This window comes from Simochromis diagramma, unplaced genomic scaffold (assembly GCF_900408965.1).
Source record: "Simochromis diagramma unplaced genomic scaffold, fSimDia1.1 OVJJ01000344.1, whole genome shotgun sequence".
NCBI classification, from domain to species: domain Eukaryota; kingdom Metazoa; phylum Chordata; class Actinopteri; order Cichliformes; family Cichlidae; genus Simochromis; species Simochromis diagramma.
In genome coordinates, this window is record NW_024387375.1 from 12,895,743 (window position 1) to 12,911,287 (window position 15,545).

The 15,545-nt window shown below is 42.2% G+C and overlaps 3 protein-coding genes across 3 annotated transcripts; 1 reads left to right on the forward strand and 2 right to left on the reverse strand.

The window, feature by feature from the left end:
* Positions 1-1,133: 1,133 nt before the first annotated feature.
* Positions 1,134-4,628, reverse strand: LOC120719518 (non-histone chromosomal protein HMG-14A-like). The gene is made up of 6 exons (XM_040008770.1): positions 4,403-4,628; positions 3,342-3,371; positions 2,266-2,295; positions 2,131-2,169; positions 1,921-2,037; positions 1,134-1,827 (listed from the first exon to the last, which is right to left on the reverse strand). The coding sequence occupies exons 1-6, from the start codon at positions 4,415-4,417 to the stop codon at positions 1,759-1,761; spliced, it is 300 nt and encodes a 99-aa protein (XP_039864704.1). The 5' UTR covers positions 4,418-4,628; the 3' UTR covers positions 1,134-1,758.
* A 251-nt stretch (positions 4,629-4,879) lies between these two features.
* On the forward strand, positions 4,880-8,554 carry get1 (guided entry of tail-anchored proteins factor 1). The gene is made up of 5 exons (XM_040008769.1): positions 4,880-5,228; positions 5,695-5,860; positions 7,141-7,208; positions 7,378-7,492; positions 8,212-8,554. Exons 1-5 carry the CDS (start codon positions 5,139-5,141, stop codon positions 8,283-8,285), a joined length of 513 nt encoding a protein of 170 aa, XP_039864703.1. The 5' UTR covers positions 4,880-5,138; the 3' UTR covers positions 8,286-8,554.
* A 108-nt stretch (positions 8,555-8,662) lies between these two features.
* LOC120719512 (lebercilin-like protein) lies at positions 8,663-11,483 on the reverse strand. The gene is made up of 8 exons (XM_040008740.1): positions 11,254-11,483; positions 10,901-11,157; positions 10,473-10,715; positions 10,229-10,366; positions 9,893-9,962; positions 9,685-9,812; positions 9,463-9,574; positions 8,663-9,288 (listed from the first exon to the last, which is right to left on the reverse strand). The coding sequence occupies exons 1-8, from the start codon at positions 11,450-11,452 to the stop codon at positions 8,816-8,818; spliced, it is 1,620 nt and encodes a 539-aa protein (XP_039864674.1). The 5' UTR covers positions 11,453-11,483; the 3' UTR covers positions 8,663-8,815.
* Positions 11,484-15,545: the final 4,062 nt, after the last annotated feature.

The following is a 15,545-nucleotide window of genomic DNA, read 5'->3' on the forward strand; positions in this document are numbered from 1 at the left end:
TCAGTCGTAACACGATGTGCCTAATGTTGTGTTGGTCCCCCTTTCGATGCCAAAATAACTCTGACCCATTGAGGCATGGACTCAACTAGACCCCTGAAGGTGTGCTATGGTATTTGGCACCAAAATGTTAGCAATAGGTCATTTTTGTTCTGCAAGATGCTAGGTGGGGCCTTCATAGACCAGACAGTTGTCCAGCACATCAAACAGATGCTTGATTGAATTGAGATTTGGGGAATTTGGAGGTCAAGTCAACACCTCAAACTCATGCTCCTCAAATCATTCTGCTGTGTGGCATGGCTCATTATCCTGTTGAAAGAGCCCATAGCTATCTGGGAATACTGTTTCCAAGCCACCTCCATTCCATTGCTCTGTGCTCCAGTTCTGATGGTCAAGCGCCCATTGTTGGTACTTTTGGGGGTCAGCATGGGCAGCCTTTAAAGTCTGAGGTTATTAAACACCATATGCAACAAACAGCAACCGACTGTGTATTCTGAAACCTTTCCATCAAAATTAGCATTAACATTTTTTGGCAATTTGAGCAACAGCAACTCATCTATTGGATCTGACCACACAGGGCAGCCTTCATTTACCACGCAGATCAATTAACCATGACCACCCATGACCCTGTTGCTGGTTCACCATGGACCACTGCAGACCAGTAATGCCCCACAAGAGCTGAAGTTTTGGAGATCGACTGACCCAGTCATCTAGCCATCACAATATGGCCCTTTGACAGACTCGCTCAAATCCTTACGCTCGTCCATTTTTCCTGCCCCCAACACATCGAGTTTGAGGACAAGATGTTAATTTGCTCCCTAATATAACCCACCCACCATCAGGTGCTATGATGGAGATTTAATCACTGTTATTTACTTCACCTGTGGTCATAATGTTATTCCTGATCAGTGTAAATGTCACCATCTTTATAAAGTGATCTTCAGTGATTCTCTTATGAAATTAACTGAGAAATCTAAAAAAAAAAAAAAATGAAAAAGCAACAATTAGTAACTTAGGCATTTTAGTTTGAGGAATTTCTAATATCTATAATTTAAGTGGTTTACAATAGAAACCTCTGAAATAGGTCATTTAAAATAAATCCCTCTGGCCAAATACAGTACACAATGGCTGAGAAATGCATGGTTAAATCAGTCCTCACTTTAATTGGTATTTTATACCATTTATAACAAAAGGAAACTTGTTTTGTTTAAAGGAGGAAACTACATTAGTAGAGAAATCCCCAAACCAAACAGATTTCACAATAGGAAAAAAGTCAGAAGTACAACTCTAATGCATTTAGTTTAAAGCAAAGCAGAAAACATGGATCAATCGTATTGGTCTCAAATACACAATAACATAAAAATTAACCCAATGACTTCCTGTGATGATAATGAAAATGAGCAAGGCATTACTTAACATAGAACACAACTTTCAAACGATTACCCATCCAGCACAGAATTTTGATGCATTTTCCAAAACCGGTTACAAAGTTCCAAAATGGTACCTCTGAAATGTCTCGGGTAAACAGGCTTTTAAAAAAGACAAAGAAATTAAACACAAGACAAAAAGATCACAAGGACACAATAAACTTTCCCTTCACAGAAGCCGTGAAACTGAATGGAAACCGTACTATTCTTAAAAAAGCAATCATATCCCTAAAAACACTGCTGTCTTAAGAAAATAGTAGATAAAAATATTCTCTGCATTTTACAACAAAGGAGGTACAGGGAGCATTGACGAGTTAGTTCAGTGGCAACACGACTACTCTGCTGCTTTCTCCTCCTCCTCCTCTTCAGCCTTGGCGTCCTTTTCGTCTGCTGCTGCGGCCTGCTGGAGAACGGAGAAAACACACTTTTATTTTGTTCTGTTTTGCGACAGTGTAAATGTCACGTGGCGCTCACAAAAGAGGGAAACTTAGAATACCTCATCAGCTTTGGCCTCTCCATTTTCTGCTGGCACCTCTTCCTTTTCTGCCTGAGGTTCTTCTTTTTTCTCCTCTGTCTTGGCTGCCTCTTTCACCTTTTTGGTCTTGGGGGGTGCCTGTGGTGTCATTAACAAACCAAGCATCATGAACCTGCTGTGCATTTTATGTGGTTATAGCAGACGTGTGCAATGGTAAGATTTGGCTTTTACCTTTGTCTTTTCTGGCTGGGGTTTTGGTTGCGTCTCTTTCTGTAACACACAATGATGTTCCAAAATTACAAACACAGCAATGAGAAAATCCACAGATTAATCTGTCAAGGCCGTTGCTGAGCTTTGTAGACTTACCTCTGATAACCTCTGAGACTTTCTCCTTGGCTGAAGAAAAAACAAAGAAAAACAAAACAAAACACAGAAGGCCACATTAATTCAGTTAAGCACTCCGGAAGAGAAGCCCCCACCCCCGCAAGCATTTATGATTGAAAAAAAAAAAACCCCTCCATGTTACTCAATGAGAGGTGCTACAATGACACAATGAGCCCACAAAGGGAAGTAGTAACTTCCAGCATGTGTTTCAGACATGCCATTTTATTTACATACCACCAAATCACAACAGGACACCTAAGGATGCTTTATACTGTAATGTAAAGATGTTGCAATAATAGAGAAAACCCCAACAATCAGACAATCCCCAATTTCCAAGCACTTGATGACAGTGGGAATGAAAAACTCCCTTTTAACAGGAAGAAACCTCGACAGAAAGGCTAAAGGAGGGGCGGGGCCATCTGCTGTGACTGGTTCGAGGTTACAGGACAGAGGACAAAGACACACTGTGGATATAATTGCACTCTGTATGCTCGTCATTATTTGTCCTTTAAGGGAGCAAAGATGAAACTTTGCATTATGGGAGTTTGTTTTGATTCATGCTGCAAATTTAGCATCAGAAATATCTATATTGCTATTATTTAGGTTTATAATCAGTAAGGAAGCTGGATAAATATTAATTGCCAACTTAAGGAGAAGGGGTGGAATTAAACAAGTGTGCACTTCTTCCTGCTCCTATTCAATATGTATACTGAATCAGCATAGGTGGAGCGTTATCAGAGTGTAATTTGCTTTATTCTGTATAGTATTTTTTTGTCCTTCCTTTTTTCCCTAAATGAAATAAATTGAACGAATAGTTTACTGTTTTAGGGCATTAGAAACACTAAACTCTTTACCTGTGCACTCATTTAAGACAAACCAGGTAAACAAGAACAATTTGGGCTGCACAAACTCAATGTAACTTGCACTTTAAAACCCATCCAATTTACGATCGGTCTCAAAACTCCGATTAAGACTGGGATGCACTGAGCTGGCTATGAAGCATCAATCTTATTCTGGGTATCAGCATTAGTTTTGAATTTATTAGTGGAAATACTAACCTCTGCACTTGCATCTGCATCAGTGGTAGCCTGAAAAAGACAAGAGAGTGAGGGGGGAAGAAACATAATGAGCCAAAATCAACAACCATTCATGAGTGAGCTAAAGTGGGTGTGTAACGCAAAGAGGTGGGGATGGTGGGGGGGGATGGGCACCTCTCCTTCCCCTCAAGTCACAAAGAAATTATGCAATCTGTACGTGGGGAGGATCACGTTTTTGAGCTGACTCAAAGGATCTGGCGGGTGCCAGTTTATTTCCCACAGAGCAACAGCAGCTCCGTGGACACAACAAATAAGGAGTGGACTCGCTCCGCCTGCTGTCACTGTTTATATCACCAGCGTGACTAAACTGAAAAAATAAGACCATCCTCCATTACTAACAGAGCTCCGCTTGACATCAAAACGGCCAGATGTGTCGCTGTGCTGTCGAGGATCCATCAACTGCCATTAACGAGCCTAACCAGAGAGAGGGGGAGAAGGGACTGCACACCTCAGGAGTGACGCGCACCAGCCTTCCAGTGCGCGCACACTCGCCTGAGGTCAAAATCTCCGCCAAATTTGGCCGCAAATGCGGCTAAAAAACGCGACACGTGACCGAAGGTGCAGCTGGTACCTGAAACGGCACGCGTGCAACCCAGAGCACAAGTAAATAAATAAATAAATAAATAAGGAGGCAATTACGAAAGAAATTTCCTTGAAATGCCAACCTGTGCGCCTCGACGGTGGTTACACCCCTTTGTTTCAGCGCACAGTTGGTGATTATTAAAACTCAGCCGGGCACACATTTTACAAAACAGAAGCTTTAAACTGGACTGGGGGAAGACAGCGAAAAAAGCAGTGCTAAGTAAAAAGGCGCCACTTCCCTGTATCAGCCGAGTGAGACAAGACAGACCTGAGCGCAGGAAAAGGTGGACTCCACGGCACGCACATGGACACGCCGTAGCGTGTTGCATTGCTCCTGCATACGTGTATTAACACCACAAAACAACTGCTACAGTTTCTTAAAACGCTATTTCTGCATCATGCCGACCCAAACGTAAAGCACACATTTTCTTTCCACTTACTTTCTTCCTTCCCATTGTTGCTTAGGTTGCACGGCAGGAATTAAAAAAAAAAGGGAACACTGCCTTTCTTATAACAGTTACACAAACAAAAGGAGGACTTGTTGTTGTTTTGTCAGCCCAGCTACCTCTGTCTACACCTCCACCAGCTGCAGTCTGTAACTTAACATAAACGTCCGAGCAGTACCAGAACTAGCTCAAACCGGATTGGATCCCCCTCTCGGTATATTTTATCCCTTATCCTACCAACCTACCAGGAAGACAGAGCCCCCGCCCACTGCTTCCTGTGATTGGCTTTGAGGATGAGGCAGCATATTTTTGAAACACAACATCTTCACCTGTGTGGGCAGGACAGTGTGCCAATCAGTCAATCCAGGCCTTATCTAACTTTATAACCGCTTATAACCTGCTCGCAGGGTGTATTAGTTGTGTGTGTACGTGTAGGGTTTGAATAATGCATGGAAAATGGTGAGCTTGAGATATAGTTTACATAAACAAAGAAGAATATAAAAATAAATAAATAGATCCTGCATTTTCCCCATTTTCCTATCCAGTCATTTATTATAGAGGACGCCATATATATGCACGTTACATTATTTTAGTGTTTAAAGAGAGTCGTAATTACTAACAGCATGTACCGTCTTTAGTGGGATAATTATTAAAGTCAGTGCACCGAGCAGTCCAGTCGCTCAACAGCTGCAACAAGGAGGAGGCTGAGTGGAGGAGAAAGGAAACAAACATGGCGGCCGGTTATGCATGGCTCCTGGTGCTTGGCTCGGTTTTTCTCTGCAATCTTATGAAAATCCTTCTGCCGACCATATCTTCCTTCGTGAGTAGGAGTTATTGTTTTCATATATGGTTGTTGTTAAAGTTGTTTGAATGCCGGTCTATTATTATCTGTGTCCTCGTCGGACACACGGTGGATTGTTGTTGACTAGCTTAGCCGTCTGTCAAGCTAACTTATAGCTGCTGTACCTCCTCAGTTATAGCTGAGCTACAACCAGAGGGTGGGGTTTCACCGAGAATCCAGTAGTTGCTGCATTTAACTGGGATTCCTTTTCCTCCTTTATCGCCAAATGTCCTGCTTTATTGTTAAGAAACTGTTTACAGCTTAGCTTTACGGCTAAAGATTGTTTGTAGCTCGAAAGGTTGCCTCATGGAAATCCTCATGGAAAGTGTTAAACTGACATTCGTAGGTGCTGATTAGACTGCCTAATAGGGACTACTACTGTAATTATAAAAATTTCAATCAGGCCCAGGCTGCTCAGTGATAGTATTTTTCCCCCTTCTTCAAGCTCTCAAAGATGGTGCAGAAAGATGCTGAGCAGGAGAGTGAGATGAGGGCTGAAATCCAAGAGATGAAGAAGGAGCAGTCCTCCATTAGCATGATGGATGAGTTTGCTAGATATGCCAGACTGGAGCGCAAAATCAACAAGACAACAGACAAGCTGAAAACACATGGTGAGATTTAAAAGTGCCTACTGACATTCAGAGGATAGATGGTGTGACAGGAGCCTCAAAATGAAGTTTACTGCAACAGAGTGATGAGCTCTAAAAAGTTAAAACTAATTGCTTTTTCTTTATGGAACACAGCAGAAAATATGTAGTAGGTACTCTGAAAGGGCATATATTATGTCTTCCACAGATGTGAATGTCTATTAATGTAGATTTACATGTTAAAAATTATCAATCAGAAGACATATTTGGGGGATTTTAGAGTTAAGTGACTGTTTTTGGCCCCATAGCCTCAGGATTAGCATCCACTTCTGTCACACCAACCCTCTGCATGTGTTCCTTCACTGAATCCATTAATCTTCTCTGTGGTCTTCCACTTTTCATCCTGTCTGGCAACTCCATATTAAACATCATTTCATCCAGCATATCCACTCAGCTTCCTCTGCACATGTCTAAAACCTTGTCTAAACCATGTTAGCTTGCCTCTAACCATATCTCCAGACTGCAGACCTGTCAATATTGGTCACTCCCATCTTCAGTTCTGCCACCACCAGCTTGAGCTCCCGTCTTTTTGTCAGCACCACCGTCTCCAAACAATACATCATAGCAGATCTTACTCCCATCTTATGAACCTTCCCTTTCACTCTTGTTGCTATCCTTCTGTCACAAATCACCCCTGACACTTGTCTCCATCCACTCCAACCTGCCTGCCCTCTTCTCTTCACCTCTCTTGTTCATTCTCTCTTGTTTTGGTTGGTTGACCCCAGACAATCTGGTAAAGAAACACTGTCTATTCTGTGTGATAACTTACTTAGCAATACAAAGGCTGCTAAAGACTGTTTCTTTGCTGACCTATTCCAAAACCTGCACATTGTCAATTTTAAATTATTGTACAATCAGCATTACACCCAGGCTCTTCTCTATTTTGATTTTATTCTGACCGCACTGTCTTGTGATTCTCAAAGTGTTGACTCTAGTCTTCACCTGATTCTTGAATAAAAAGTAATAGTGCTGTCTGTTTACATTTAAGCAAAGATTTACTTTGTGTAATGTTGGTATTAACAAAGACCATATAAAGAATGGACTAATACTTTCCCTGTTACCCTGTGACTGGTTAAAAAAAGGAATTTATCCTGGTTTCAGTTCCCTGGACATGGGATGGTCAAATAATAAAGTGAAACAAAATGACAGTTCCGTCTGATTTAAAGGAACTGGCAGTATCACTACAAAATAAAGAAAAATTAATATGTTGAGACTAACAGTTGCATATTTCTTGTCTATTGCAGTCAAATCAAGAACCGCTCAACAAGCCAAAATGAAGTGGGTTGTGAGCATTGTTTTTTACATACTGCAGGTAGGTGGAGGTTTCGAGTAGAAGCATGAATGTATTTTAATTTAGTTGTGAGCCTATAGCACTGGCCAAAACCTCCAGATAATAGTTTTTTGGTAGCTGAATCAGCTTATTTGCTGTTATTGACAGTATATGTCTGTTTTTGGGTTTTTGGTTTTTTTTTTCTTGTCAGGCTGCGCTGATGATTTCATTGATATGGAAATATTACTCTGATCCAGTGACTGTGGTACCAAGTAGATGGATTGCTCCTGTGGAGCGCCTCGTGGCTTTCCCAACAGGAGTTGCAGGTTTGTGTTAGATAGCATAGCCTATAGTATACACTCAATGCACACAAGCTGCACGTCCTTGATGTGACTCTCCTGTTCTACCACATTCCAAAGCTGCACTATTGAGCTGAGATTTGGTGACCGTGGAGGCCATTTGAGTACAGCGAACTCACTGTCATGTTTAAAAAAAAGTTTGAGATGATTTGTGACATGGCATTTTATTCTGTTGGAAACAGCCATTAAAAGATGGGTATAGTGTGCTTGATCCCTGAAATACTCAGACCAACACATCTGACACTAACCATGCTGCATTCAGAGACCCTTAAATCAGCTTTCATTCCCATTCTGGTTCCCATTTTGAACTTTAGCATGTCATGTTTCACGTAGCTTCATGCCTAAATTCATGGAGTTGTTGCCATGTGATTAGCTGAATAGATAATTGTGTTGAGGAGCAGTTGAATAGGTATACCTAATCAAGTGGATGGTAAATCCATAACAGCTTCTTTATTAAAAAAAACAAACAAACAAAATTACACATAGCTTATAGTTTAATAGAAATCATGATGATTTTATTATCCACTGATAATAAAACTTAATTCATTTCACTTCAGTGCAGGTATTCTGTAATATGTAGATTTTATACAATATGATGCATGTAGTGTATCAATATGTGCTGTTCTTTTCCGCCTGGAGTCAAGCTCCATCAATGAGCTGTTTGTTTTGTTGTTTTTCCTTTTCAGGTGGAGTAGGAATCACATGCTGGTTGGTGGTTTGCAACAAAGTAGTTACTCTGGCTCTGAATGCTGTCAGCTAGAGTGTTTCCTAACCCTGTGCTCAACAGTTTCCTTTGATGATGAACGCTGCAGTTTTTGTTTTGTCGTTTTCAGTCAGCTGTTCCTAGCAAAGAACGTTAAAATAATGCAGTGCATTTTGGTGATCTCGAATTGCAGCAGAAGTTTACTATAAAAAGTGTTATCATTGTTATCATTGTTTTATAATTATGTGGCTATTTGATTGTGTGTATATTGCTTTGAAACAGTGGTATGGAAATGTGGAAATTAATTTTTATTAAAAAGAAGAAAAAAAAAGATGTGTTTTGTTATTTTACCTTTACCTGGGAATGAGCCAACCAAAGCAAATTGGGCAGTAAAACATTACTGTAATGAAATAATGATTGAAATAAAGAGTCTGGAGTAGAAAAACATTAGTTTACAGGCTGTTAATACGTTTCAGAAAGTCATACTGTGTGTGTTATGATGCAGAAAGGAGTTTCTCTATGGTAGCTGCATAATAATCATATGATGAGCTAGCCTGCACTTTCCTTTCAATTGCACTTTATTCAGTCTAAGAGCTGTGTGCTCCACCTCCATCAGTTTTCTCATCTGGTAGATGAAGCTCAGGAATTCTACTGAGGATCTCCACCTCAGAGCTTTCCTGTGGGCTCAAGTCCTCAGTGCTGTATGCTGGTCTTCCACAGTGCAGGTTCTCTGTGGTCTGTTTGAAGGTGTAGCTGCTTCTGATTCTGGGGAATCTGCTTTCTTTTCTCTTCGGTGCTGCTCGATTCAGACACCTCTCTAAAGTGAAGGCCATTGTGCTTTCGTGCTGTGTTTGTCGCGTCTCTTCCTGCACCTGAGGGGCTTCTCCGTTATTTTCATTTTCTGGGCTCTCATCTGAACAGATGTCTGAAAACCGATGTTTTACTATGGATTCAGGTCCATTGAGCGCCCGTGTGGGTTCTGGTTCCTCCTTTTCTTTGATACAATCTTCTTCATTTAGAGGCTCTGGACTGTTGTCTGAACTCCTGATGTCACTGCAATCTGAAGGCAAATATTTCAATTTGAAAAATACTGAATAACCTGACAAAATGCCAAAACAACTTATGCCTCTGTTACTACGATTTCAACCGTTCTTTTTTTCCCCTTTTACAGTGTTTGGTTTCTTGATTGTATATTGTTAGAGAATTGTCACTTTGCTAGGATTGAGTAACTTACTTGCAGATATCTTTGCATCGTCTTGGTGATTCTCTTTTAAAGACAAATGAGCAGGACCCTTTCTCTCTAGATGTTTTATAACCGAAAACTTCTGCGCTGGACCGTAACGACCCTGAAACAAGAGAAAGATTTTAAATTGGTTTGCTGATAAAATAATTTAAAAATGATAAAAGACAGGTATGTGAGAAGGTTGTTCTGTTTTTGAGTAACTGAACCATATACCCAGTTCACAGAGCTCTCCTGCTGCTCCAGTCTCTGAACAGGCTCTGAATATTCATTCTCCAAAAGACTTGCAGGGCCAGTGGGGAGCAGGCCTAATCCATCTGTTTGAACCATCTTGTTTTCCCTGCCTAAAAATCAAAACCACTCAGACAGCCAATCAAGCATGAGCAAGCTGCGATAAGGCAGATTGTTTTTTTTGTTTTTTTACCTCTATTGCTCGACCCGTTCTGGAATCGGTGGGAGTAAATGTTACGTTTTTCCATTTCCCGCTCTCTGTACTGTACGAGTAAAAAACATACCGCACACCGATCATCAGTCAGCGCCTTTAAATTGTTTACATATTTTTTATATATATATATTTATTTATTGAAAAATGACAAGTGAGTTTAACTAGTAACACCCAAGCATAAGACCTTGTGTTTCTACAGTTGATCATTGGCTATTTTTCTAATCAAGACCTTTTCACTTTTTCTTCTCCCAGACTTATACGGCGACGGGGGGGGGAGGTGCCTCAGAATGACCACACACATCTCCTTCAGCTTACCGCAAGTTCTCTGGTGACCTGATATACTTGCTGTTGCAGGTGGATGGATATTTTTCTCGCCTCTTTCATCTTTCTTTGCTCTGTGACCATTTGCCGCTTGAATGAAGCTTGGCACAACTCAAAATTCTTCTCCATGTCCTAGAATAGAGTGAAGAGACAATAAAGAAGCAAATGTTTAATGTAAAACATATTTTTTTAGGATGCTATATCGTCCACCACCATTCTAGTCTCTGCTCCTTCGTACCAGTATCTTCTTGTCCTTCTCCTCCAGCTCAGCAGAGGCTTTGGCCAGCCTCAGGGTGAGCTCCTCCCGCTCCAGCAGGTTGTGATCCTGGCTGAGCAGCTGCAGGTGCTGGAGAGCTTCCCTTGTGTGCAACATTTTGTCTTCTGTGCTCCTCAGCTGCCTTGCTAGGTTGTCACGGCAGGTGCGGGTCTCACGGAGCAAATGCTGAAGAGCTCTGGCCTCGTTTTTGTGCTTGGTTTCAATCTGTGAACAGATATGGCCAATATTATGACAATAACAGAAACACTGATGTTATTTGTGAGAGGGTCGTATACAGGCACTATAAAGAGAAAGATGAGGAAAAATAGCAGTATTTTGTACACATACAGTTAATTGATAACATGAATCTGAAAAGCAAGAGAGACTAGTGGGAGAAACCACAAACCCACCTGTGCAATACTGTTCTCTGAGTCTTGGAAGTGCTGCAGTGCCACCATGTGGCGATGTTGCACGTTCTTCAGGAGTTTGTTCTCCGCCCTGGACTCACACAGCTGCTGCTGCAGACTCCACACCTTGTTCTCAAGCTCCCTGATGCACTTCAGGCTTGGCTTTGAAGTCTCCAGGGACCTGATTGGAGGCAAGCTAACCATATAGCAGTTTGTAGTAGGGTTTGTCTTTTGCATGCTGCCCCCATGAGCTTTATTACCTGAAGAGGAAGGACACCCCAAAACACTTTACTCATGGTAGAGGGAATTGTATATAAAATATTTAGATATTGAGATGTTTGAGATATGAAAACTACCAAATACAAGTCTTCTAGACCGCTTTGATCCTTGCCACTGAAATGATGGGATGGCATCTGCTTTGTCTTCACACACAGAGGTGTATTGTGGATCATAAGAGCTACTGTATGATCCGGAGGGACTGGACCATATAGAGGTGTCAGAGCTGCTGGTCATACCTTCATCCTGCTTCTCGTGGGCAACAGTCTTCTGCATCATCAGGCCCTGCTACCTCCCACTCACGAATCCTCTTTACCTGAGAGAAAAAGCACAGTTCAAAGCCAGACTGGCATGAATAAGAATTTACACGAGGTAAAATAAATAATGCACCAGCCATAACGGTAATAAACCAACCTAAGTTGCTTCTATGCGTGGCTATCTTCTCAAACTCTCTCTGTTTCAGGCTGTAATGTTTAGCAGGGTAAACTATAGTTTGTTTATATACGAACAGAATTTGTTCACTATTCGTTGCTGGGGCTTTTTATTTATTTATTATTTTTTGTAGATGTACGTCCACGGTTGCCATGGTACCCAGCGGGTAAAGAAACAAAAAGAAAACCATATTGACTATGTGCACGTTAGCATATGCTACTTCCGGTGCGGAAACTCCTGTGGGGAGCTTTGTTTCCGGTGTCCTATTCGCACCTGGTTTACGGTCCAAAACAAGTTAAGCAAATGAATGAATCAAGTGGCGATTTACATTTCTATAGATGTCTTGGGCATTTACCCAATATATCTGTAAATGATGTTCATCGACTTGTCGATATTTTCCCCCCGCGCCTCAGAGCAAAAGAGAAAAGGGATTCAAATGTTATATTTCTCAGCTGTCCCTCGTTTATCGGGGGTGTTATGTTCTAAAAATAACCAGCGATAGGTGAAATCAAGTAGCCAAATTTATTTTTTGAAGGTGCAAAACGTTTGGTGGACATCGTGGACATACAGTACTGCACTTCAGAGTCACACTGCTAGCGATCAATGCAGCAATTCTGTACTGTACAGAGAGACGTCACGGAGGAGATCGTCTGCAGCGATCAGGACGCAGGACAAAATGTGACTTAAAAAAAATAAGCATGCAAACTTGCACTAAAAAATCCGTGAAACAGCGAGGTGAAAGGTGAACCGCGTTATAGCGAGGGACCGCTGTAATTTTGAAGGTAAGTCACAACATACCCTTCGTAAATACTAATGTATAGAAACCGTTACCAGCAATCATTCATTTTTTGTGTGGCTTTTTTCACGGTTTGTTAACATGCTGTGTAGGTGTGTACTTGACTAGCTGATATCGACATAAGGGGGAAACATCTGGTTTGACTATTCTTCACCTGTAGTTTGAATGCTGAACATTTGCCTGTTTAAATCATAAGACCAGTCACTATACAGAGATGTGCTTCTGAATGTGGACGATATGTCTTCTGCTGCAGTAATGCAGTTCTGCTTGTGTTGAGTGATGTAAACAACTGATCGATCTAAACGCTTTAAACGTCAAAATTGATCATTAGATTTTTTTTATGACACAACAGCGGCGAGTGTTCCCACCTTCTGCTCTTTGTAACTTAATTTTTGCGTTTTCGAGTTTTGGACATGATTTTGGAGTATATCTTCGCAGTAGCGATTGACCGCAAAGTAAAGCTACCGGAAATGCACAACCCCACATCCGGTCTCAAATCAAATCAAATCAAATCAAATCAAATCACTTTTATTGTCACATCACATGTGCAGGTACATTGGTACAGCACATGTGAGTGAAATTCTTGTGTGCGAGCTTCACAAGCAACAGAGTTGTGCAAAATACAATAATGTAAACAAGCAAAATACAAGAATGGCTACATCTGAAACTAATAAATATATGTACAATATATAATAGTATATGCATTTCTGGATGTGTATACTAAATATTTTTCTGTGTGTGTGTGTGTGTACACATATTTTACAAATTAAATAGAGTAAACAATAAATAAAATATATAAAATAAAATATACAGAGTGAGACATGTGCAAAACAGTGGCGTTACTGTACAGTATGGAGTGCATAATGTTAAAGTTCCAGTAGTGAAGCTGAGGTGTCTATGAAGTGTTCAGCAGTCTGATGGCCTGATGGAAAAAGCTGTCTCTCAGTCTGCTGGTACGGGACCGGATGCTGCAGAACCTCCTTCCTGATGGAAGTAGTCTGAACAGTTTATGACTGGGGTGACTGGAGTCCTTGATGATCCTCCCCGCTTTCCTCAGGCACCGCTTCCTGTAGATGTCTTGGAGGGAGGGAAGCTCACCTCCAATTATCCGTTCAGAGCACCGCACTACTCGCTGGAGAGCTTTGCAGTTGTAGGCGGTGCTGTTGCCATACCAGGTGGTGATGCATCCAGTGAGGATGCTCTCAATGGCACAGTGATAGAAGGTCCTGAGGATGCGGGGGCTCATGCCGAATCTTTTCAGTCTCCTGAGAAAGAAGAGGCGCTGCTGCGCCTTCTTCACTGTTTTGTTTGTGTGTACTGACCACGTAAGATCCTCAGCCAGATGTACACCAAGGAACCGGAAGCTGCTCACTCTCTCCACAGCAGCGCCGTTGATGGTGATGGGGGTGTGTACTTCTCTGCACCTCCGGAAGTCCACTATCAACTCCTTTGTCTTTGCGACATTGAGGGTGAGATGGTTGTCTTGACACCAGTGGGTCAGGGCGCTGACCTCCTCCCTGTAAGCTGTCTCATCACTGTTGGTGATAAGACCCACCACTGTAGTGTCGTCCGCAAACTTCACAATGATGTTGGAGTTGTTAGTGGCCGTGCAGTCGTAGGTGTAGAGTGAGTACAGGAGAGGGCTCAGTACACACCCCTGTGGAGCACCAGTGTTCAGTGTGACGGGGGATGAGGTGATGCTGCCCAGTCTGACCACTTGGCGTCTGTCAGACAGGAAGTTAAGGATCCAGCTGCAGAGGGAGCTGCTCAGTCCTAGATCCTGCAGTTTCCTGTCCAGCTTCGAGGGAATGATGGTATTGAATGCTGAGCTGTAATCTACAAACAGCATTCTCACATACGTGTCTCTCTTCTCCAGGTGTGACAGGGCAGTATGTAGTGTCAGGGCTATGGCATCATCAGTGGACATGTTGTGGTGGTATGCGAACTGTAGAGGGTCCAGTGAGTCGGGTAGTGCAGAGCAGATGAAGTCCCTGACCAGCTTCTCGAAGCATTTGCTTACGATGGGGGTCAGGGCTACAGGTCGCCAGTCGTTCAATGAGGAGATGGTGGAGGATTTGGGTACAGGGACGATGGTGGCCATTTTGAAGCAGGCTGGGACTACAGACAGAGAGAGGGAAAGGTTGAAGATGTGTGTGAACACTCCAGCCAGCTGAGCCGTGCATGACTTGAGGACGCGGCCGGGAATCCCGTCCGGACCAGTAGCTTTGCGTGCGTTCACCTTCCTGAAGCACCTCCGCACATCCTCCTCAGACACAGTGTGCGCACTGACGTCATCCGCGGTGCGCACACTGTCCGGTCTCATGGTGTTCGCTGTGTCGAATCTAGCGTAGAATACGTTTAGATCCTCACACAGAGAGGCCGTGGTCTGCGGTGTGCTGGTTTTCCCTCTAAAGTCTGTGATCGTGTTTAGTCCCTGCCACATACTCCGAGGGTTGTCAAACTGTTGCTCCACCCTGTCCCTGTACTCACGTTTGGCTGCTTTGATCGTCTTCCGGAGTTGGTAATGTGCGTGTTTGTAGTCCGATGTGTTCGCGGAGGCAAAGGCGGTGCTCCGTGCCGCCAGTGCCGCGCGAACAAACCAGGAAGTTAGCATTTTTTTTAAAACTTTATTAAGAAACAGTATACAGAACATGTATACAATCAGAACAAAATTAACATATGCCAGGGGGTGTAATACAAAGAATTACAAACATTCAAATAATTTGTAATTACTACAAATAGTAACCTGGTTGTTCAGTGATGACGCGACGAATCCTACTTCCGGGCCTAAAGTAGTCTGTGTTTAATATGGCTTTTGTGTTGTTAACATGTTTAATGTTATGTATTTTCTTCCATTTGATCTCAAAAAGCTCCTAAAACAGTCAGTGATCACTGTTGACCTCCCTCGGCTTTTATTACCGCTAATCATTTATTTAAGCTCAGTTTTTAAAACCTTAGGATGTAACTACAGCCCAGCCCATGCAGCAATATATGAATGACTAACCTCGTATTGTGGATGGATTATCTCAGTTGTTCACCTGGCTGAAGTTTGGTCCTTTTACAGCATCCTGCCATGCAATTACATTTGTTCCTGACCACCGAGAACACTCACGTTAACTTTTATCGAGTGGAAAAAAAGTTAGC